The sequence below is a fragment of the Choloepus didactylus genome, chromosome 23 (genome assembly GCF_015220235.1).
Source record: "Choloepus didactylus isolate mChoDid1 chromosome 23, mChoDid1.pri, whole genome shotgun sequence".
Lineage (NCBI taxonomy): Eukaryota > Metazoa > Chordata > Mammalia > Pilosa > Megalonychidae > Choloepus > Choloepus didactylus.
Window position 1 is genome coordinate 28,853,518 of NC_051329.1, and position 24,667 is coordinate 28,878,184.

The 24,667-nt window shown below is 47.4% G+C and overlaps 2 protein-coding genes across 5 annotated transcripts in view; one reads left to right on the top strand and one right to left on the bottom strand.

Moving 5' to 3' along the window:
* PLA2G3 (phospholipase A2 group III) lies at window positions 1-4,812 on the bottom strand. The gene is given in 9 exon segments (XM_037817352.1): window positions 1-231; window positions 891-1,007; window positions 1,128-1,369; window positions 1,897-1,994; window positions 1,997-2,109; window positions 2,369-2,503; window positions 2,735-2,867; window positions 4,298-4,424; window positions 4,426-4,812. Coding segments are annotated over 9 exon segments (1,566 nt in total). The 3' UTR covers window positions 1-17.
* A 19,183-nt stretch (window positions 4,813-23,995) lies between these two features.
* RNF185 (ring finger protein 185) overlaps window positions 23,996-24,667 on the top strand; it is a 29,812-nt gene continuing 29,140 nt past the window's right edge. The window contains exons 1-2 of one of the 4 annotated variants that reach the window (XM_037817143.1): window positions 23,996-24,139; window positions 24,332-24,432. The gene's annotated coding sequence lies outside the window, so the exon portion shown is untranslated. Of the gene's footprint in view, window positions 24,140-24,160; window positions 24,289-24,331; window positions 24,433-24,667 lie in introns of those variants that run through there. The other 3 variants (XM_037817141.1, XM_037817142.1, XM_037817144.1) reach the window with 3 other exon arrangements.

Here is a 24,667-nt window from a genome sequence, read left to right on the forward strand (position 1 = left end):
GAGAGCTGGAATTGAGGTCATTGGCTCCAGGATTTCTGTGGCCCAGTGGGTCTCCAGGCTGCCTGGGTCAGCTGCAGGCACCGGCTGTAGAATGACGTGGGGACCCCTGGGGGCTCCACTGGCTGTGCCTGCCCCTCACCTATGCCCGTGCCCCGGAGCTGAGGTAGCTTCTGCCGAAGCCACCGCAAGTGTCGAGCTGACACCTTGATGGCTGTAAGGTCTCTGGAGCAGCTGTGGGGAGAGAGGTATGGAGCAGGCAGTCAGGGCTGGCCAGGAGCCCACCCTGCTCTGAAGACAGAGAGGCCAAGGCCCAGAGAGGAGCAGAGGTGAGCTGGGGTCACTGGCAATGCAGGGAGGGATGAGTTACAGTTGAGGAGTAGGCAGAATAAGCCCTGGGCTGGGACTCTGGGCCCTGGGTTTGGCCTCCAGCTGGCTGCAGAACCCTGGGCCAGTCTGGTCTTCAGTTTTCTCACCTGTGCAAAATGAGCCAGGTAACAAGAGGCCGGCTTTGAGGATGGAAATCCAAATGAGATTGTGGATTTAACAGTTAAGCAAGGGTGTCTTGGGCTAAGTGCTTCACACCCACCATCCCCAGGCCCCTACAAGCATTTCTCAAATAAGGAAAGGGGGCTCAGAAAGGTGAATCAACTTGACAAGGCCACACAGGAAGTAAATGACGGAGCTGAGATGCAAACCTGGGCCAGCTGCAGAGCTGGGGCTGGACCTGGGTGGCAGAGGGTGGACGAGGTAGGGGGATGATGGTAATGGAACTCAGAGGGCCCCTGACCCCATTTCCACACCCTCTTGGCCCAGGCACATGAAGGGTATGTAGGGGACCAACCCCTAGGGAGAAGCCCCCACCCCTCCAGCCTGATCCTGCCATCACTCACCCTTTAGCCTCGGCACAGTCCGGTGGAGGGGCCAGCTTGAAGCAGCTCACGCCCAGCAGTCCCCAAAGTGAGTTGGTGCCAGCAGGTGGGCCGTGGAGCCTCAGGAAGCGTGCCAGACTAAGAGCAGAGGCAGTCTCGGGCCGGGGCAGGGCCTCACTGGCCAGGGGCCCCTTCCCAGGTACTGGAGCAGGTAGGCACCTCCCAACCCTCAACCCCCAGGGCCCAAGCAGGCCTCACCGGCGCGTGCAGTTGCAGTGGAAGAGGGGCTCGCGGGCTCTGTTGAGTAGATGGAACTTGGTCTCCTGGGGCCCGATCTGGTGCTCGCACTGGTCCAGGCGGCGGAAGCTGCGGCAGGCACGGCGGGCACCTGGGGGTGGGTGTGGTGGTGAGGAGAGCCCAGGCCCAAGGAGAGCCCCCACCAGTGCCCACTGCTGTCCAGGAGTCACCCCAGGACACATGCTGTGTCGCACACACACGTCCTCCCAATGTCTCACGCCCTTTGTATCCTGGGAAATCTGCACTCATGGGAATGGCACTATGGGAAGCACAGAGCGTTGAGTATGGCCAGTAAAGACTTCCCAGAGGCAGAGGAGGCTACGCCGAGGCTGAAGGGTGGTCGGGGAGAGTGGGCCAGGCAGCAGGAACAGCATGTGCAGAGGTCCAGAGTGGGGAGACAGTGTTCATGAGAAGGGAGTGTCAACTAAGGGGAGGGTCTGCAGGCCAGGGCCTGAGGGTCCCTGGGTGTTGGGACATCGTCAGCTAAGGTAATGGGGAGCCATGGCAGGAGCTATAGCAAGGGAGTGTGACATGGTCAAGTTTGTCTTACAAAAATCCTTTTGACTGAATGATTTGATTTGAAGAGAGAGGTGGGGAGATCCGGGAAGAGTTTGGAGCAGGAAAGGAGGAAACCCACAGCCCCTTACACACACACACACACAAACAGGGACACTCCCTTACACTCCTGAGCTCACCCTGAGGTTTTAGGCCATGCTCAGAGACCACTGGCTGGCCTGTGGAGGGCCGAGGTGCTGGCTTTGCTGGGGTGCGTGGGGCCTTCATGCTGTCGTGGCCACTTCCAAGGGTGCTGCTTCCGTTAGGGCTTGATGGGGCCAGACTCTGGGAACTGGGAGTCAACTGGGTGGCCGGGGGGCTCCAGGAGGCATTGTAGAGGGTCCTGGGCTGGAGGCTGGCAAGGGGCACGGAGCCGTATGTCCTACAGCTGATGGGGGAGGGGTGGGGTGGGGACAGCAGTTGGCGACAGGAATCTCCCCTAACCCCAGGATCTACTACCAAAACTCTGCCAGTCCTATCCCCTACCCCGCTGGGCTGTAGGGGGCACCCAGAGAGGGTTTGGGTCTTAGGCCCTGCCCTGAGGAGAGTTCAGGCAAGATGTGGCATCATTCCCTGGGAGACAGACAGACAGGCCTCCCTCCCCAAACTTGGAGCCCAGGAAGAGGCTCCAGGGGGCAGCCACCTACCCGCCCCACCAGTACCACGCCACACAGCCCTCCTGCTCCTCCAGCACGAAGCAGGGGATCTCCAGCACGTTGAAGAAGGCCACACCCACGAGGTCTGAGACGGAGTCACGCTGGTTCCATAGGCATTTCCAGAACCTGCCCGGAGCAGGTACTCAGTTCCCCAGACCAGAGAGGGCTGCTTGGCATATGGCCCAAACCACCCTGCAACTACCAGCCGGCTGGTTTGGGGTCCCAGGGTCCCTTCCTGCACGGTGGGATTCAGGCTGGCCAATGCTTTAGGAGCCTCTGGGATTCCAGAGTCCACACCCAGGAACCGGGCAACTCTGCCCCGCCCCGAGCTCCCAGCCCTCCCTTCCCTGAGCCAACCTAGCGTCACAGTCGCAGTGGGAGATGGTATGGAATCGGTAGTTTCGGATGCCATAGCTGTACTGGAAGGGCGAGATGGTCTGTGGGCAGAGGTCGTGTTCCCGACAGCAGAGATCAGGGCCCTTGAAGACCCCTGTGGTGGTGGTGGGGGGAGGCACCAGCTTAGCAGGGTCCCAGGCACCACCCACCAGCTATGCCCACCCCAGCCCTGACGCAGGCGCTCCAGGTAACCTCAGGCCAGTCACCCTCCCTCTGTGGAACTCTCACAGTTTCAAAGCTTGAAGAGAGCGCTGAGTCGCAGCCCCTGTTGGGAAAGTCCACCCATGAACTCTTGCACATGGAAAGGGCTTCCTTGGGCAGCTGGAGTCTGCCCCCAGAGTTCCCAAACTCCAAAGATACGAATGTGTACATAATGGAATTGGCAAACAGGCAGGGTGCTGCCTTCGCCAGGAAGCCACCCCACCCACTCCGGCTCAGAGGTGCCCGGTCCTCTCCCCCCAACCCTCCTCACAGCAGCACAGGCAGCTGTGCCAGCAGTGCAAAAAAAAAGTCATCCCTTGTGGAGAAATAGTAACCCCTGTACATTGCTGGTGGGAAGGTAAAATGGTGCAGCTGCCGTGGAAAACAGTTTGGCAAGTCCTCATCAAGTCCGATATAGAATTGCGGTATGTCCCGGCAATCCCACTTCTAGGTATATATCTCAAAGAATTGAAAACAGGGACTCGAACAGATATTTGCACACAAATGTTCATAGCAGCATTATTCACAACTGCCCCAAGACGGAAGTAACCCAAGTGCCCATCAACTGATGAATGGATAAACAAAATGTGGTATATCCATACCTTGGAGTATTATTGGAAGACATCATGCTGAGTGACATAAGCCAGATACAAAAGAAGAAATACTGTATGATCTCATATGAAATAATTAGAATATGCAAATTAATAGAGTCAGTAACTAGAATACAGGGTTACCAGGGGTTGGGTTGAGGATAGGGAATCGGGAGTTAAAAAAACAAAAAATTATCCTTGCGTGTCACCATCTGAGCAAGAGCGCAGTTTACCAAGCATTCCCCACATGCCAGGCAAGTCCACACCCAAGCCCTGCGAGGGAGGTGTCACCTCCATTTCACAGGTGAGGAAACTGAGGTTCAGTGAGGGGAAGTGGCTTGCCCGGCTTGGATGTGCTTCACTGGGATTTGAACCCAGGCCTCTGGGTCTCAGTGCCCACTCCACCGGGCCCTTTGTCAGGGGGTAAGACGGGAGCCCATAAAGCCTCTTGGGTAGTGGCTTTTGGCTCATCCTAGCCTGGAGGGCCCCAGCCTCCTCCCTGAGAATGGTGATCAATGAGGACTCCCAGTTTGAGTAGGACCTTCCCCATCCGCGACTTCATTCACACATACCGTGATGTGGATCATTGTCACCCTCAATTTGCAGATAAGGAAACTGAAGCACACAGTGGTTAAGTGTCTCCCTCAAAGACACACAGCCGGGGAGAGCAGGGAGCCAGGGCTAAAGCTTGCATTCCCCCCTCCAGTCCCCCAGCCCAGACCCCATGGCTCACCCAGCTCTGAGGTATTCCCAGCAGAGTCCCCGAAGCCACACCACAGTGTGCCAGGCATAGTCCAGCCTCTCTTCACTCTCCGGTCTCCTCTGTCAGGTTCTCTGTCCCACCTTGCTGCTCGTTTTTTCCCTGGCCCCTGCCAGGCTCTCCTCAGGTCCTTGGCAGGCCTCCCACTGACTCTGCAGGGTGGTCAGGGCTCTCTGCAGCTCGGGCCAGGGTGTGTGGGCGAAGGAGTCCCGAGTGGTATCATGAGTGCAGAGGGCCCTGAAGGCTGCCATGACTTCGGGCTCATCCCGCCGGGTACACGCCTGGAGCCCCCCATGCCCATCCCAGTGAGCATGGAACAGGGCCAGCCCCTGAGCATCCTTGCCCAGGAAGCTCAGGGACCTCAGGGTGCCCCCGGGTATGGGCTCTGCCAAGTGACAGGAGGTGCTGTCCCAGTGGAGGGCAAGAGAGCTCCCCAGAGCCACCCCTAGGAAGCTCAGCACCTCCAGCAACCCTGCCAGAACCCCCATTCCGGTCAGACAAAGCCCCCGGGACGCCCGCCCCTGGAGGCCCACGAGGCGGCAGCTAGTCGGTGGCCGGAGCGGAAGCGGTGATCAGCAGGCCTGGCACAGTGGGGCCAATGAATGGAGCTGCGGGAGGAGGAGGAAGGCGGCTGGAGTATGGGGTGATCTCTGGCTTGTAACCGAACCCACCGGCCCGGCAGGCCTCTGATTGGCCAAGGAGGGCACATGCCGGGGCCCATGTCCCCACCCACCCTGCCCTCCTCAGCGCCGTCCAGTCACCTGCCGCCAGCCCCGCCCAGATGGGGACCGTGGGAACCGAAGCCTTGGGCCCCAGGGAGCGGGGGCCAGGAGGTGTCTCCACCTCCAAGGGGAGAAAAGAGGGTTCACTGACTCGGAGGGGATCCCCCAGCACCCATCCTCATTCCATTCTCCCCCCACCCCTCCCCAGTGGTGGCTGCCACCCCCCACCTCCATCAGGCTGGCAGGGGGCCATGGACCAGCAGCCAGGGCTGGGTGCAGGAGGTAAGGGCAGGGCTGGGACACTGGGGCTGCTGCCCGTGGGGCTCCCAGGGCTTCTGGGAAAGGTAGTGTCCTGCCCCTGGCCACCCCTATTGCTCCCCACCCTCCCCCTGCTCCTGTTTCTGGTTCTTGGAAAGGCCCTTGTTTGTCTCAGGACACAACGCTCCTGGGCTCCCACTTCCTGGGACTCTGAGCAGGGGCCTGGCCCAGGAGCAGCCCTGCCAATCTGCTTGGACACCTGGCTGGAGCAGTCCTGGAGAGCAGCATGGGCAGGGGCCACCCCTCTCAACTTGGAAGGACTATGGACCCCAGAGGAGGAGAAGGTGGCCTGGGGGACCGGGTCTGCAGCCACTTCCATCTCTGGGTAGTAACCACCTTGAGGGGCACACTGTCATCAGGTATCCCCCAAGAGAGAGGGGCTCCTCCATTAGGGAGGGGCAGCACCCAGCACTTGTTCCCGTATCCCAAAGCTGATTTAGATGTCATTTGGCTCTGAACCATGGGTGAAGCTTGGGCGATTACGCCCAGTGTGTGGATGATGAAATTGAGGCTCAGCGAGAGTGAGGCACCTGCATCAGTCAGGCCCGAGCTGGGGAGGCTAAAGGCTGGGCCTGGAGCTCTTCGGGGATGGGGGAGGGCTTTGCTGGGAAGTTAGGGCTGGCCAGGATGGTGACTTGTCTGTCTGTCAGTCCATCTGCCTGGCACCTCTGGCTCCTTCAACATCCTCCCAATCTCCACTTGAGTCTCTTCCTGGAGGATGAACCCCGGTGAGGCAGAGCTCCAGGGCAGAGCTGGGGGTGGGAACCACCGTCTTTCTGGCCTCGGAACCAACCTGGGCCTGTGGCTCAGAGAGTCACAGGCTGGGGACAGTGAGAAGGAAGAAGGGCAGGCGTAGGCAGGGAGCCAAGCTCCTTCTTTCCAGAGGTTCAGGAAAGGGGGCGTGGGGAGTGGGGTAGGGCGAGTGGTGGCAGGGGTGCAGGGGAGACCCAGGTTCCCCAGGATAGGGACATGATTGAACAAAGGTGAGTCCCTCTGGGAAGAAGTCTGATGTTTAAGAACCACTGTTCAGGTACATTTTCCTAGACCCACCTCTGCCCTGTTTTCTGGATTTTAACACTTCCCTGCCCATCACCCAGGGAGGCTTGGGTCCCAGTGCTGCGTGACCTTAACCAAGGCTTCTCTGTGCCTCAGTTTCCTTGTCTCTCCCACAGACATTCTGACAGTAGTTACCTCACACCGTTAGTGTTGGGTGAGCCTCTCGGCATGGTGCCCGGCACCCAAAACACCATCCCCGAAGCCTCAGGACATCCCTGGGCAGGAAGCAATTTGCCCAGGAGAAAGTCAAGTGCCAAGGTCTTGCGGATCACAGCCTCTGTGATATCTAGTCCTGGCCTGGCCACTGCTGCCTGGCTGTGTGATGTGGGGCTCATCCCTGTTCCTCTCTGGGCCTTGGTTGCCTCCTCTGTACAGTGAGGGCCTTAGAGTTGATCTCTGAGGTCTCTTGCTGTCTGGGTCCCAGAGGGAGGCAAGCTGGGGCCTGCCCAGGTCTACAAGGAGGGTGTCACTGGGCTTCCCTCTCAAACTCCACCCGGGCTGCCACATCAGTCAGTCCTCAGGACAGGCTGGGACTCCTTGCCTCACACAGCGGTGCTCCCCAGAGATGTGAGAGCAGAGGGCGTGGGGTGGCAGGGGCTAAACCAGCAGGACAGGACAGGCTGGACCCTGCAGATGGAAGGAGTGGAGTGGGGAGCAAGGTGGGTGCTGGTAGGGAGCGAGGAGCGGGGGGCTCAGAGAAGAGGTGTCTCCTCCCCCCATCCGTCTGTCTGTCCCTTTCCCTGCCCACTTCCATCAGTCTCCATCACTCTTCCCCTCCTTTTAGCTTCTCTCTCTTCTCTCTCCATCTCCTTGTTTCTTTCTCTTCCCCTCTCTGGCTCTGATTCTCATAATTTTTTTCTGTCTGCTCTATCCCTCTCTCTCTCTCTCTCTCTCTCTCTCTGCATCTTTCTCTCTCTATCTAAATCTCCCTTTTTCTCTATTTCTTTCATCTTCCTCTTTTTCTCCTCTGTCTTTTACATTTTTTTCACTCTCTCCTTCTCTTTCATCATCTCTCTCTGCCTCCCTCCCAATTTCCCATTCTTTCTGCCCTTCCATCTCCACAGCTATCTTTCTGTACTTCTCTCTCCCACACTCTCTTTTCCTCTTTTTCCGTCTCTCTCTCTCTCTCTCTGTTAATTTATCTTTATCTCCCTCATTTTATTCCTTTCTCTCTGCTTCATCTCTCCTTCTTTGTCCTTTTTTTCTTTTATCTCTCTCCCTCCCTCGTTTTGTACTTCCTCCCCTCTCCTCCCCCTTTCCCCTCTCTTCCCCACTCCTCTCTCTGCTCTCCTCCTCCCCACCATGACCCAGAGCCCAGGGCCAGAGCGGTGCCCCCTGGGTGTGCCCTGCCCTTTTCCCTTCACATTTTCCCAGCCATGACCTCATCGGATGTCACAACCCCTGCCCCTCCCTGGGGAGAGGTGGGGCGGGGCTTCTCATCCATTGTAGAAATGGACAGAGAGAGAGAAAGGAGTGATATCCAGGATCAGGGGAGAAGCTAAATCTGGCCTCCCCTGGTGTGCTGGAAGCAGCCTCTCCAGGGCCTGGGAGACTCTCAGCTGTGCTCCCCACAGCCTCCCCATCTCAGGGGCTTCCTCCTTGAGGCCCTGGCAGGTGCCCTCTCTCTACCCTTGGGAGCTGGCCCTCCCAGCCCCATCCAGGGGCTCTCTGCCACTCTCAGTGCCAGGAGAACAGGGCGGGCTGTGCCTAGCTCCAGAGCATTCTGTGCCCATTCACAAACAGTTACTGAGTGTCTGTTGTGTGCCAGGCGCAGGGGGAGGTCCTGGACAGAGAATACTCATGGGAGAGCAGGAAAGGAGAAACTCATCCTCTGCAAGGGATGGGGTCAGAAAGCCGGAGAGGAGCCACTGCACCTCGGGGAAGCAGCTGCCAAGCCAAGACAACTGAAAAGTGCAAAGTTTATTGGAGGAAATGCCTGCGAAAGATTAAGGGGGAGGGAGCAGGATTGGGCAGGAAGAGCCTTAAGATGCAGTTGCACTTGGCAGGTGAACTCACTGCCCTCCCCGCTAGGTGGGACCTGACTTCCAGGGGTATAAATCTCCCTGGCAACGCAGGATATGAATCCTGCGACCCGGCATCATGGGATTGAGAACATCTTCTTGACCAAAAGGGGGAGGCAAAATGAAACCAAATAAAGTTTCAGTGGCTGAGAGATTCCAAATGGAGTCGAGAGGTCATTCTGGAGGGCACTCTTACGCACTATATAGATAACCCTTTTAAAGATTTAATGTATTGGAATAGTTAGAAGTGAATACCTGAAACTATAAAACTGCAACCCAGTAGCCTTGACTCTTGAAGACGATTGTATAACAATGTAGCTTACAAGGGTAACAGTGTGACTGAAAACCTTGTGGATCACACTCCCTTTATCCAGTGTATGGATGGATGAGTAGAAAAATGGGGACAAAAGCTAAATGGAAAATAGGGTGGGATGAGGGAAATGATTTGGGTGTTCTTTTTTATTTTTATTTTTTATTCTTATTCTTATTCTTTCTGGTGTAAGGAAAATGTTCAAAAATAGATTGGGGTGATGAATGCATAACTAACTATATGATGGTGCTATGAATAGTTGATTGTACACCATGGATGATTGTATGGTATGTGAATATATCTCAATAAAACTGAATTTAATTAAAAAGAAAGTTGCTGTTGCAGGTCGGACATCTTTGAGGGAAGAAGTGGGGAAGGAAGGAGGATTGGGTAAGAAGAGCCTCAGGCTGCAGTGCCTCTCTGAGACGTCTCAGCTAACCAGCAGGGAATTCTGGTGCAAAGATTGCCCATAGAGGAGCCCTGACTCGGGCAGAAGTGACCAGGTCCCGGCGCCACAGCTGGGCTCAATCACTGGCTGGGGGCTGCCCGGGAAGAGGGTGGTCTCCGCTCCTCTGTCATAGGTACAAAAGGTGCTGCAGCTGCCCGCTCCTTGCAGCTCCTGCAGCTGCACGCTCCTTGCAGTTCCTGGGCCCTCATCCACCCATTGACTGGAGATGCCCCCCTGTGGACCAGGAGAGAGAATCCGAAAAGCTCGGAAGGCAGTGTGTTCCAGGAGATCCAAGGCTAAAGATTAGGAAGCTATGGGTACAGGACCGTCCCCATGAGCTTTCCAGGTAGGAGTCCAGCTGCGAACACTGCCAGCATCAACTGAGCCCAGCCCCAGGCTTGAAAACATAAAGTATGGGACTCAACTGTGTCTAATTATCTCAATAGCTAGGAAGAAAAGCATTAGATTCTATTCAATGGCTCATTAAACTAGGGATAGAAGAGAGGGAGAAGGAAAGAGAGAGCTGGAGAGTCAGGGAGCCCACAAAAACCACTGTACCTAATGGAGAAACAGTAGAAGCTGTGGTGGCATAAAAAGATGTGCACAACTCTTTTGATACCCTCCTTCACAAGGTGGAGACTATTCCCCTGCCCTTGGGTGTGGGCTATACTTGGTGACTGGCTTCTAATGAATAACATGGCACAGGTGACGTACCTTTTGAGACTAAGTCATAAAAGGCATTGTGCCTTCCTCCTTGCTCTCTTTCTTGGCTCGTTTGCTCTGGAGGAAGCTTGATGACGTGTGCTGAGAGTGGAACTGAGGCCTCCTGCCAACATCCTTGGGCATGTGCCATCTTGTAAGCAGATTTTCCAGCTCTAGTCCAGCTGGGCCAGATGACTAGGTAACAACTTTATTGAGATATAATTCACATACCACACAATCCACCATGTTACAGTGTACAATTCAGGAGTTTTATATATTCACAAGGTTTGCAACAATTACCACTACCAAATTCCACAATATTTTTGTCACCCCCAAAAGAAACCCTGTACCCATTAGCAGTCACTCCCCCAGTGCACTAACAACCATTAATCTACTTTCTGCCTCTGTGGATTTGCCTATTCTAGACATTTATACAAACGGAATCATGTAATATGTGGTCACCACTGACTTCTTTTACTTAGCATAATATATTCAGGGTTCATCCATGTTGTAGCACGTATCAGTACTTCATTCCTTTTTTTAAAAATTTTTATTCTAGTAACATATATACAATCTAAAGATGTCTTCTTTTAGCCACACTCCAATATATAATTCAGTGCTGTTAATTTACATTCACAATGTTGTGCGACCATCATCACCATCCCTTACCAAACTTTTCCATCATCCCAAATAGAAATTCTTACCAATTAAGTATTATCTTCCTTTTCATTGTCAAATAATATTCCATTTTATGGATATACCACATTTTGTTTATCCACTCATCAGTTGATTAACATTTGGATTGTCTTTACTTTTTGCCTTTTATGAATAATACTGCCATGAACATTCAAGTATAAGTTTTTGTGTGGGCATATGTTTTCAATTCTCTTGGGTATCTCTAGGAGTATCTCTGGGTATATAGTAACTTCATGTTTAACATTTTAAGGAACTGCCAAACTGTTTTCCAAAGTGGCTGCACCATTTTACATTCCCACCAGCAATGTATGAGTGTTCTAATTTCTACACAACCTTGTCAGCACTGTTATTGTCTGTCTTTTTTATTGTAGTCATCCTAATAGGTGTGAAGTGGTATCTGATTGTGGTTTTGACTTACATTTCCTTCATGACTAATGATGTTGATCTTTTCATATGCTTATTGGCCATTTGTATAGCCTCTTTGGAGAAATCTGGCTGACACCTTGATTTCTCCAAATCTCATGAGAGACCCTAAGCCAGAGCCACCCAACTAAGCTGCTCTCAAATTCTTGATCTTCAAAAACTTTGTAAGATAATAGATGTTGTCGCTTTAAGAAACTAAGTTCTGGATATTTATTACACAGCAAAAGGTAACTAACAGAGAAGCAGTCCATTGAAATCAGGAACAAATCATGGATGCTTACTATTAATGCTGCTGAACATAGTAGCCAATGCAATAACACAAGAAAAAGAATTAAGAATTGTCAAGTCTTAAAAGGAAGAAACAACACTGATATTGTTTGTAGATTGATTTTCTACCTAGGAACTACAGGGGTATCCAATACCTGGAACTTAAGTAAAGCACTTTAGTGAAATATAGAATAAGCCCAAGATGGACTTGGATTTGAGTCCTGGCTTTTTCCTTACTGTATTAGTTAGGGTTGTCTAGGGAAACAGAACCAACAAGAGATATCTGTAAATGTAAGGTTTTATAAAAGTGTCTCATGCAACTGTGAGGATGCGCGAGTCCAAATTCTATAATGCAGGCAGTGAACTGGCAACTCTGATGAAGGTGTTTGATGAACTCCTTAGGAGACGCTGGCTAGCCGTAAAAGAAGGTAAGGTTCTCTCTCTTCCTCCCTTAAATGTCTTGAACTGATTGGATTAAATCCAGCTGATTGAATTTTCTTATTGTGGAAGACATGCCCTTTGCTGATGTAACCAGTCACAGGTGCAGCCAATTGACCGATTTAATAAACCAGCCTTCTGGTTTATTAACTGGCCACAAATATCCTTGCAGTGCTTTCTTGACCAGACACCTGGACATCATCACCTGGCCAAGTTGACACATGAACCAAACCATCACACTTAACTATCTGTGTGATCTTTGGCAAGCTCTTTTGCCTCTCTGTGCCTCATTGGTAAAGTGGAGATGAAATAGTACCTACTTCATGAGGAGTTTGACAAGTGGGGTCTTTGACAAGTGGGGTCTGCATTTAAGAAGAGGACTTGAGGATAGGAGCCAGGCAGGCTTGCAGTATGACTGACTTGATGCCCAGTTTCTCGGGTTGTAGTACATGAGCTTCTTCCTTTCCATCAGCTGGCTCCAGCCTGCTAGTGGGGTTCTGAGAGGCTCAGAAAATCTTTACACTCTGGGTTTGATCTTTGGTTCTGATTCCACTCACTGGGAAGGCTTGAGCAAGTCACTTAGCTTGGCTGAGCCTCCATGATGTTTATCTATGGATCAAGTTTTTTGTGCCTACCCTTCTTACTTCCCAGGGAGTGTGGTGAGGATCAGAAAAGAGAAAAAGGGCTTACAGACAAAAAGAACTCTCAGTGGGCCAGGAACTGCCCATGAGAGCTCCCTGATGTGGTGTGAGACACCCTCTCACCCAAACTGTGGGCAAACCCAATGGGACATGGGGCTGAATGGGCCCCGAATGCTCCCATTTAGCTGGACAACCGGGCCCCAAAGGGCAGAACAAGATGGAGTTCTTGAATTGCATCCTTTCTGCTTAGATGGCATCTGACATTTACATTCCACCACACTCCAGCGGTAGGATTGGAGGCTAGTTAAATTTGAATTTCAGAAAACAGTGAATATTTTGTAGTGTAAGTATGCCCCAAATATTGCATGGGACATACATAAACTAAAACAATTATTTGTTGATTATCTGATATTCAAATTTGACAGGGCATCCAGTGTGGGGGAGTGGGCATAGGGTGAGCAGGGCAGAAACTCTTAACCCCATTTCACAATGGAGGCACAGGGAGGAAATCAGACTTATCCCGAAGTTCTTTTCCACCATTTTGTTCTATACAGGGTGACTTGGCTGGGGTTTAAGTCTGGGCTATTTTTGTTGGCTCTAACTTAGAGACCTTGGCTTACATCCCTTTCTTCCCTCTTGGGACTGGCTTGGACCTTGGGGCTTCTGAAAGGGCCTGGGAGTCTCACTCAACAGGATGAAGAGGGTGGGTGGGGAGCATAAAAGGAGATCCAGAGGCAAGCTGAAGATGCTCAGAGACTAAATAATAGTCCTTTTTTTTTTTAAATTCAGTTTTATCGAAATATATTCACATAGCATATGATCATCCATGGTATACAATCAACTGTTCACAGTATGATCATATATTTATGCTTTCATTACCACAATCTATTTCCGAACATTTTCCTTACATCAGAAAGAATCAGAATAAGAATAAAAAATAAAAGTGAAAAAAGAACACCCAAACCATTCCCCCCATCCCACTCTATTTGTCATTTAGTTTTTATCCCCATTTTTCTACTCATCCGTCCATACACTAGATAAAGGGAGTGTGATCCACAAGGTTTTCACAATCACACTGTCACCCCTTGTAATCTACGTTATTATATAATCGTCTTCAGGAATCCAGACTGCTGGGTTGGAGTTTGGTAGTTTCAGGTATTTCCTTCTAGCTATTCCAATACATTAAAACCTAAGAGGTGTTATCTATATAGTGCATAAGAATGTCCACCAGTGTGACCTCTCAACTCCAGTTGAAATCTCTCAGCCACTGAAACTATTTCGTCTCATTTTGCATCGATAGTAGTCCTTTTATTTCTACAGCCAAGGATCCAAGTTCTCAAGCACAGTTTTATCTCTGAATTTGGCCAAGGTCAACAGCAGACCTGGAGACTCCTGATGTAGAGGGCTTTCCTTGCCGCTCTGTGGTCTGGACACAAGGGCCTGGGGAGCAGTCCCTCGTGCCCATACCAGGAAGGTGGGGGAGTGGGAAGGCCTGTGGGAAAGCAGGGTGGGCCCACTTCACCAGATGCCCTTGGGGTTTCGGCTGGCCTCTGCTGCCATCTGGTGGACATCCTTTGTCCAGCACCTCCTTGAGGACCTCCTGAGTAAGTCTTTGCGTTTCTAGGGTCCTTCTCATGCCTTTGTCCTTGTCTGGGCTCTATCCTCTCTCTGACTCACTCTACAACCCTGGCCAAGGCTTTTGCCTCTCTGGCTCTCAGTTTTCCCTCTTAGAATAAGGATTCTCCAAATGGCAGCAGGCCTGATCTTTCTAAAATGCAAACTTGCTCAGGTCCCTCTCCTGTTTAATTCTGTTCTCGCCCACCCCCTTGCCCCAGCCCTCAGGTTGAAGCTTGGCAGGCCCTGCATCTGAGCCCAGTTGCTCTCATCCCATCCCCATTTCTACGTTCCAACCACGCAGAGCTAATTTCATTTCCCCAATTACGAGGCCCTCTCAGGGCCTTTGTACATGCAGTTCCCTTTGCCTGAAACATTCACCCCCCTCCTTCACTTGGCTTGTTCCTACTCATTCTTCGGGTGTTGACTTTGCCACCTCCTCCAGGAAGCCTCCCCTGATGCCTCCACTCCAGGATGGACAATCTGACTTTAGGTTTCCGTTGGGAGTGTTTGAGGTCTCAGGAGGGGATACAACACTGGCAAAGGTGAAATGGCAGACTCTGTAGGGTTCCTTGTCAGTCTAGGGCACTGGGGGGAACACCATGCCTGGGATTCAGATCTATCTGATTTCCCATCCCACTCTGCCACTGTTGGGCAGTGTGACCATCAGCCAATGACTCCACCTCTCTGAGTCCCTATTTTACAGGTGAACAAATCAGATTCTGTCTACACCAGCATTGAACAACAGAACACTAATGAAAACCACAAATGTAATTTTAAATCTCTAGGAGCCATATTTTTTTAAAAATAAAAGAAACAGGTGAAATTAATTTTAATAACAAATTTTATGTAGTCCAATATGTAAAATATTCTTTTGACATATAGTCAATACTAAAAGTTATCAAAGAGCTCTTTTACAACTTGTTTTTGTATTGTCTTTGAAATCTCATGTGTATTTACACTTTCTGCTCATCCCAATTGGAACTGCCACATCCCTAGCACTCGATAGCCACACGATGCTAGAGGCCACCATAGGTGATAGAGCAGCCTATATCTTGCTTTGTGATGATTACACAGGTGTGTACCTATGAAAAATTTTGTGGAACTGAACACTTAGGACTTCTTTGTTGTATGTAAAAGCCCTTCGTTAATAAACATTAGGAGCTGTCTTTAGTGATCATAAGACTCTAAAGTTGAAAAATAGGATAAGGGAGTATAAGTGGGGGTCAGTCACAAGGTTTTTCCAATCACAAGATAAAGCCTGTATGGTTATACAATCATTATCAAAGATCAAGGCAGCTGGGTTACATTAAGACATTTCAGGTATTTCCCTCTGTCTATTCTAATATACTGGAAAGTAAAAATAAATATCTATATAATGATTCAGTAACCATTATCATTTCTTAAATCTTAACTTCTTGGTTACAATACCATATTCCTGAATTGTTTTCAAACCTATTATTTTATACGTATTTTTTTCCTGGTTTCTGGCTTGAACATCGATGGGTGAAGGGAGAATTTCCTGGAATGGGGGAGGCTGAAGGTGGTTGGGGGAGATTGAGAATCTGAGGGCCTTTGTCCCTTTGGGTCGTCATTGTGACCAGGCCCTGGGAAAGGTTTCAGAGTGGTGGCCTGTTCACTGAGCAGACCTTGGCTGCCCCCTGGTGGCCTGGCTTAGGTGGTGCTGGAGCTTTGGCCTTCCCAGGACCTGAGAGAGGGTCTTGGTGTCACCGAAATTTCCCTCCTGGACCTCACAGTCCTAGGCAGTGTCTGTCCAGGCTTTCAGGGCTGTGGGATTTTCTCTAGCTAGGATTGCCAGATATAGCAAAGAAAAACAAAATACAAGACCCCAAGTTAAGTGTGGATTTCTGATAAACAATGAATAGCTTTGTGGTATAAGTATATCCCAGGCAATATTTTGGGATATACTTACACCAAAAAAAATTATTTGTTGCTTATGTGAAATTCACACTGAATTGGGCACCAAATAGACCAGAACCACTCCCCCATCCACACACACACACACACAGACACACACCTCTTTACCTCTCTTTACCTGGCAGGAAAACACCTGAGGCCTCAGGTCCTTAATCACACCCTTTCTCCCACCCAATAACTATCCTTTCCCATTCTTAAACTTCTTGGTCTCCCAAACCCCTTAGCTCAGGTCCTCACTCCCCCTCAGACTCTGCAATGGCCACCTACTTGTCTTGTTGTCTTAGTCTCCACTCCTTCCTGCTGCCCACCACAGTGGGTCTGAATGCCCCTGAACGGCTTCCAGCCCCCCACTGTCCCAGCCCCTTCCTTCCCTCCCAACCCCATCCCTCTCTCTGTCCCTTCACAGACTCTGGTCTCCATCCCTGGGACATGAGGTAGCATTTCAACAGGAGCAGGTTTTGTAAGCAGATTCCAATCTCAAGCCTGATTCTTACCAACTGTGTGGCCTTGGGCACATTGATGAACTTCTCTGATCCTCATCTGTGAAAGGGGGATAATAATACTTGTCTCACAAGGCTGAGGTAAGGATTAAATTACATAAAGCTCTTAGCACAGTGCATGGCACATTAAAAACATTCAATAAAGATTCACTGCTTGTATCATTATTGTTATTTTATTATTATTGGAGTAAGGGGAAGGGGGTGGAGTGGGCAGAAGGACAGTGAAAGGTTAGAGCTAATAACTCAGATCAAGAAGAAGGAGAAATCAGACCATTTTTCTTTCTTTTAGTTTTCTTGCCAGAATGAATTTTTTATTCAGCATAATTTGTTGCAGGCATTGAATAATAATAAATTCATGCTGAGTCCTATCAGGATAAATGCAAATATCACCAATAGGGCTTCCAGGGTCTGTAGAGTACTTTAGTGTGCTAAAGTAGAGAAGCTATTACTGGATATGTTTTATGAAGCTGAGGTGCTTTCAAGTCTGTTCATTCCAATTCCATTATTTCTCGAGAATTTTTAATTACAAGAACATGAAGAAATAGTGCTGGTTTCCTAACATTACAGCTTCAGGAATGGACTATTTCTTTCCAGAAGAGACCAGGAAAGTGATCTCATTTCTGAGAAAGGACAAATGGAAGTCTCTCCTTTAGTTTGCCTTATGAGTCCAACAGAAAAGGCAATGGGGAATATAATTACCGAGTTTATTTTCATTGAAGATGATTGCTTTCTTTTCACAATGATAGTAGTCTGTGACATTTTCAAAGGAGATCGTGGCTCAAGCAGGAATTTTTAAAAGTATATTGAGAGCACACTCTGGTCTAAATCTGTACTAGATAGCCTCACAATAATCTTTTGCAATAGGAAGAAATCTTGCCAATTAACAGATGAGGAAATGGAGACTGCTGTAAGTCACTTAACTGGGAGTGTGGGAGATGTCGATGGCCTCTAGCTAAAGACCACAAGAGACACAACTGTGGTTGAAAAAGTTAGGTTTATTACTCCTTACAGCAAGGGGATAATGCAACCCGTAGGGAACCATGGGACATATCAGTAATAAAGTGTTAGAAGGATTTATACGTGACTTTGAGGAAGGTTTGAGGAAGTAGGGCTTTTTCCGAATTAGATGCTATGATTAGGTAACTTAATAAATCTTATCTAGAAGGAGGGACGACCAGACTGAGGCTAAAGCTGTAATTGGTAGAGACGTACCAATCTTCATATGAGCCAGGATAGAGAAATGTTTGGTTCTTTCTGTGGTTTGGACAATGCTCACGTTTTGTCTGAGTTCAGCTATGACTATGGAATTGTCTTTTTAGCCTCATCCATCATGGTGACAAAGTGGCCTTTTCTGATACTGATGTTCTGTGAAATTGTTTATGTTCAACAGGACAACACCACAGATTATCTGTGAATGCCAGTTCCCAGCAACCCAAGGCTTGGCTGATAGTACCAGGCAGATTCCTGGGTGTCGGGGCTGATTTTCTCTTTCTCAGAGGCTGGACTTGAATCCAGATTTATCTGACTGGAAACACCCCTTGTGCTACTGCCTGTCCTTAGGAACCAGAGAGAAGGCTGATTGTTGAGGAATCTCAGGACACCAGCCTCTGCGAGCTAAGCAGGTGCATCTCTGAGTTAATGTCATCCACTACCTTCAGCCCAATTCAGGCCCAACCCAACAGTGCCTGGGATAATTGCAGGCATTTATAAATGTTTATTGAATGAATAAAACTATGAAGACAGATATCAAGAACTCCAGAGAACAGCTGCGTGGTTTCAAACTGCAGCTCTACCACCTATCAGTATGTGATGTGAAAACTTTTAACTTTTTATTGAATGATAAAATGTGCAAACTTTTAAAAGCTTTCCTTTACCCTTGTATTGGTCAGGGTTCTCCAGGGAAACAGAATCAACGGGAGATATCTGTAAATAGTATGAGATTTTTTAAAAGTCTCATGCAACTGCCAGAATGCAATATACAAGAAATGGGTTGGCTTTTACAATGGGGATTTATTAGTTTAAAAATTTACTGTTCTAAGGCCTTGAAAATGTCCCAATTAAGGCATCAACAGGATGATACCTTCTCTGAAGAAAGGCCATTGGCATCTGGGGTTCCTCTGTCATATGGCAAAGCACATGGCCAGTGTCTGCTGGTCCTTCTCTCCAGGTTCTATTGCTTTCAGTCCAGAAGCTGGACTCAAATCCAGACTTATCTGACCAGAAACACCCTCTGTGCTACTGCCTGTTCATAGGAACCAGAGAGAAGGCTAATAGTTGAGGAATCTCAGGACACCAGCCTCTGGGAGCTAAGCAGGTGCATCTCTGAGTTTATTTCATCCACGACCTTTAGCCCAATTTAGGCCCAACCCAACAGTGCCTGGGATAATTCAGGCTTCAGTGGCTCTCTCAGCAACTCTGGGGCTTTTCTCTGTAAATTCTCTCCAAACTTCTTTGGGCATTTCTTTCTAAGCAATCTGGGCTTTTTCTGTCTTTTACCCTCATATAGGATTCCAGTAAAGGATTAAGACCTACCTTGAATTGGGTGGGTCACATTTCAATTGAAAAAACCTAAATAAAAGGTCCTACCCACTGATGAATGCATAAATATATGAAGATACTGTAAACATTTGATTGTACACCGTGGATGATTGTATGGTATATGAATGTATTTCCATAAAATTGCAGGGGGAAAAATAAAGAGGGATAAAGTGCTGGAGAAAACATGGAGAGAGGGATGTACCTATTCATTGTTGGTAGGGAAATAGAATGGTGCAGCCCATCTGGAGGGCAGTGTGGTGGTTCCACAGGAAGCTAAGTATAGGGTTGCCATAAGATCCTGCAACCTCATTATTGGGTATATACTTGGAAGAACTGGAGCAGGGATACGAATGGACATTTGCACACTGGTGTTTATGGCAGCAGTTTTCACAATTTGTGATAGATGGAGGTGGCCTAAGGGTATATCGACTGATGAACAGAATGGTGAACTGTGGTGTATGCATACAATAGAATACTGAGCAGCTGCAAGAAGGAATGAAGTTGTGAGGCATGCAACTAGGTGAATGGATCTTGAGCACAGCACTATGAGTCAAATAAGCCAGAAATGACAAGACAAACATTATAATGCCTCACTAATGCAAACTAACTATAATGTGCAAACTCTGAGAATTGAATCTGAGGTTATCAAGGGAAGGCTTAGGGTAAAGGTCCCTAGACTGTAAGCTCTTACAACAGTCACATCTATTCCTGAGTTATAATGGTTATCTCTGAATTCTGAGATGCTGAGCTCTCAGCATTACCCCACACAGCAACGTTTAAAAAGCTGAAAAAGAATTCAGACTTCAACAGAGACATGAATGAAGTGGATCTCATTAGGACTAAGGCAAATCAGACTAAAGGGTAAAGGACAATATTGACTGTGTTTTAAAACTTCTACTTCGATATGAGACCAAAGAAAGAGATGTTTATTTCGTGCAAAATCTATATTTTCTGTACATATTAAATAATTTAACTTATATGGTTAGTTTATTCAAACACCATAATTACACAGAACTTTGAATAGGGAGTAAGATCTGATTGGTTTGTACAGGTTAGTGTGAAACCCTCACATATCCCAAAGTAATTTGGGCAGAAAATAAAGTGTATTTGCAAAGCCCCCCTGAGGGACTGGGGGAAAATGCAGAAAGATTAAACTTCCCCACCTGGGGATTTATGATATTCTCATAAGCATTGGGAACTACCAATTTAGAAGGCTGAGCCTTCTTTGGGCTTCCCCTTATGAAGCTTGTTATAGCAAAGGAGAGGCTAAGCCTACTTATAATTGTGCTTAAGAGTCTCCCCCAGAGAACCTCTTTTTTGGCCCCTTTCTCTCTGAGCCCACTAGGCAGGTAAACTCACTGTCCTCCCCTCTATGTGGACATGATTCCCAGGGGTGTAAATCTCCCTGGCGACGTGCGACATGACTCCTGGGGATGAGCCTGGACCTGGCATCGTGGGATTGAGAAAGTCTTCTTGACCAAAAAGGGGAAGAGAAATGAAACAAAATTAAGTTTCAGTGGCTGAGAGATTTCAAATGGAGTTGAGAGATCATTCTGGAAGTTATTCTTCTATGTTATATAGATATCCCTTTCTAGTTTTTAGTATATTAGAATAGCTAGAAGGAAATACCTGAAACTGTTGAACTGCAACCCAGTAGCCTTGATTTTTGAAGATGATTGTATAACTATGCAGCTTACACAGAGGACTGTGTGATTGTGAAAACCTTGTGGCTCATACTCCCTTTATCCAGTGTATGGACAGATGAGTAGAAAAATGGGAACAAAAATTAAATGAATAATAGGGGGATGGGTTGTTTTGGGTGTTCTTTACTTGTATTTTTATTCTTTTTTTTTTTGAAGCAATGAAAATGTTCCAACATTGATTTTGGTGGTGAATGTACAACTATATGATGCTACTGTGAATAACTGTACACTGTGGATGATTGTACAGTATGTGACTATAGCTCAATAAAACTGAATTGGAGGAGAGAAAGCCACGGAAGCAAGAAGCTGAAAGAAATGAAACCTGGAAGAGAAGGGAGAGACCAGAAGACATCGCCATGTGCCTTGTCATGTGGCAGAGGACCCAAGGATTGCTGGCAGCCAGTCTTCAGAAAGAAAGCACGCCCTGAGGATGCCTTGATTTGGATCTTCTCACGACCTCAAACTATACCATTACTGGGAGAACAATACCTTGTGGAGAGTAAAGAAAGAAAGGACTGGTTATTTAAAATTGCCCTTGCAGATAATTAATAAAGTTGTTAGAGAAAACTTGGATGAACACCAAGCATCCCATCAGACAGCTCCCCTAAGTCAGATCCTCTGCCACTTATAATTACCTTTTTCTTATGGTCCTTAAGCAAAATTTTAGTGCTCATTCCAGAGCCAATTTAAATTAATTTGGAGGGAACTACTTTAAGAAACACACCAACTGTTTCACAGTTCCTTCTTAGAGCCTGGATTCTGTAAAATACTTATACTTTAATACTCATGCCAAAACTGTATTAATGGAATTGAACATTTAAGCATGAGGAGAGCAAAGTCTGAAACTTCTCAATGAGAGAGCATGGTCTCAATAAACATTTAAGACAAAGCTCTAATTGCATTATTTATGAGTAAAATGAGAACATGAAAGAGGCATTTACTTTTAACCTTTTGTGCCACAGATTTCCCATTTCACTTAACTTAATGAAATTACTAGCTGATTTCAAATTTTATTAATCATTTTCCTGGCATATAATATGTTAGATAGTAATACATTGAAAAATGATTAAACTTTGCAAAAATTAAGTGTTTCAAGGAAGCTTTACATTAATAACATTGGAAGAGATTTCAAATATTAAACTTTAGCACTAATGCAGGGTTGTTCTCATAATTTTAAATTCATAGGAGGCAATGCATCCAAATTTAAATATCCTTAATTTTTTACACTATGTGGTAACATATATTATTACTGTATGTGTTACCATCTTTGAATTCAACCATATAGAATTTTAAAGCTAGAGGATACACAAAGTAATATGTAATTCAATCCCTCATTTTAGAGGTGAAAAAGACAATGAACTTAGCATCTAGCCCAGATTGATCAACCTAGTCATATGATCAATAGAACCATTTTCCTTGAATCAAACCTTTAGAGATTTAGATCTCTTAGACACAGAAATTTAAAATTCTTATATTCTGAACAAGTTGTTTGTGGCAGCAGTCCAGAAGATCACCGTGTATGTGCTGTGTGGATTAAGTAATCTACTTAAATCTTTTCTAGGAGCCAAGGAGACATCAAAAACAGAAGACAGTAATGTAAATGAATGACATTAATATAATTAAATTGTTATAATACAAAAAAAAAAAAAACCTGAATTAGAAAAAAAAAAGGTCCCACCCACAACAGGTCTGCACCCACAGGAATGGATTAAAAGAACATGGCCTTTTCTTCATACCAGCACAACCCACCTGTAAAATGGGGTAATCACCAAATCCACTCATAAGGCTGCTTCCTGTTTATGATCAAATGAAACATTCTGTGTAGTGTGCTTAGCAAAGCTCAATAAATGTTGGCTATTATTATTTTTAAGTAGTCAATTAGTTGTGCGATTTCATGTTTAATATATTTCCCACTAGACTTGCAAGCAAAGATCTTGTCTCTTTTGCTGCATCACTAGTGCCTGGCAAGGAACTGGCATGTGGAAAACAGTTAAGAAATGTTTGATATATAAATTCATGAATTGGCCAGGACCCAGGCAATTCCACCCTCCCTGTTTCTTGGTAAGTTTTAATTTTTATATCATTTTACACAGAAAAGTTACAAAATTTATACAAGGAACCCCCATACATGATTTACCCAGATTACCTTTAAAATTGTTTACATTTTGCCTCATTTACTTAATCATTCTATACACACACACACACATTTTTCTGAATTTTTAAAAAATTAAGTTGGAGACATTGTGCCCCTTAACCCCTAAATACTTCAGTGAATATTCCCTAAGAACATTTTCTTAATATAACGCAGTACAACGATAAAATTCAGAAATTTTAACATTGATACAATACATATTAACAGCTGATCTGCAATCCTTATTCAAATTTCATCACCTGTGCCAATATTATCAATTACAGCTATTTTCCCCTTCAATCCAGGATTCAGTTTAAAACCACACATCACATTTAGTTGTCATGTCTCCTTAGTCTTCTTTAGACTGGAAAAGTTTGTTAGTTTTTCCCTGTCTTTCAGGACACTGACATTTTTGAAGAGTACACGTTGGTTATTTTGTAGAAAGTCCCTTGAGTTGGGTTTATCAGAGGCTTCCTCCTGAGATTGGGGTTATGCATTTTTGGCAGAAATATCAGAGATGTATCTTTTTCAGTGCATCTATTAAGATGCACATGATATCTACTTGACCCATTCCTGGTTATGTTAACTGAGATTACTTTGATCACTTTTTCCACTAGGTTTTTGCCTCTGTAAAATTACTCATTTTCCCTTTGAAATTAATAGGCAATTTATGGGAGATACTTTTATTTTGTAAGTATCCTATTTCTCTAGTTTTTCCATCTATTGTCGATTTTCTAACTCCATCATGATTATTAGTTGGCATTCTACTATAAGGGCTTTCCTTCCCCCACTCCATCCCCGTTCATTTATTTATTCAGGTCTTTAGGTCAGTAAAGACTCATGGATTACTACTTTATTCACTTAGATATAATCCATTTACATCACTATGTATTTTGATGCCCAAATGCTCCCAATATGGCCACTGGGATCCCTTTCGAGTTAGCGCTTGTGTCCTTTGACATTCTTACTTCCTCACATTGTGCTGCAACAGATGGTTCAGGCTCTTCTGGTGCTTTCCATGCCCCATCTCTGGAATCAACTTTTTCTTCAAGGAACCCCGACAATTTGGAAAACTAACTAACACTCCCAGTACTCCTACGCTTCCTGCCTACGAACGGAACCTTAAAGCCGGGAGCCTGGGGCGCAGAACAGCGCGGTGGACCCACCTTTTCCGGTTAGAGCCGGAAGTTCCTCGGAGAGGGGTGGCTCCGCGTCAGGTGACGCGGGTCCGCGTAAGAAGGGTTGGAGGTCCGTCCCGACAGATTGACGGGACTGGAAGTCTGGCCTTTCCGCAGATAGGCCAGTAACCTGGGGCGGCTTAGGTGGTGTTAGCTGCGCGGAGGAAGCAGGTATGTGGGAGCTGGGACGGTGGCAAGGGACCGAGATTGGGGGTCGGGGACCGGGTTCCGCCTTCCGGAGACCCTCGGGCTGCGGCACCTGAGCCCCGGGCCCCAGCGACAGCAAGCCCAGTCCTATCCCTGGCCTTCCGCTTCAGAAGGTAGGTCGTGTTGAAGTTGTGATTTTCCGTTCTCTGATTACAGATTGGGGAAACTGAGGCCCGAGAAGGCTCCCACGAGCTCTCCCATCCAGACAGCGACTTACCTTTTTGGCTCCCGTGCGGGACTGTCTTCCTCACGTGGAGGTGCTTTTAACGAGTTTGTCCCGATTGGAGAATCCGAGGCCGGGAAGCCTGGTGAACAGAGTTGGGTTGGGTGTCAGAGACCTAAGTTCTAGACCTGGCCTCCCACAGCCGGTAATGCGTTTTTGGCCAAATCCCTTCCCTGTGCTGGGCCTCGGTTCCTCGTTTGTAAAGCAGGACAGTGTTTGTCATAATATGGTTCCACACCATCTGCTTGGAAATCGTCCGGAATGCATGC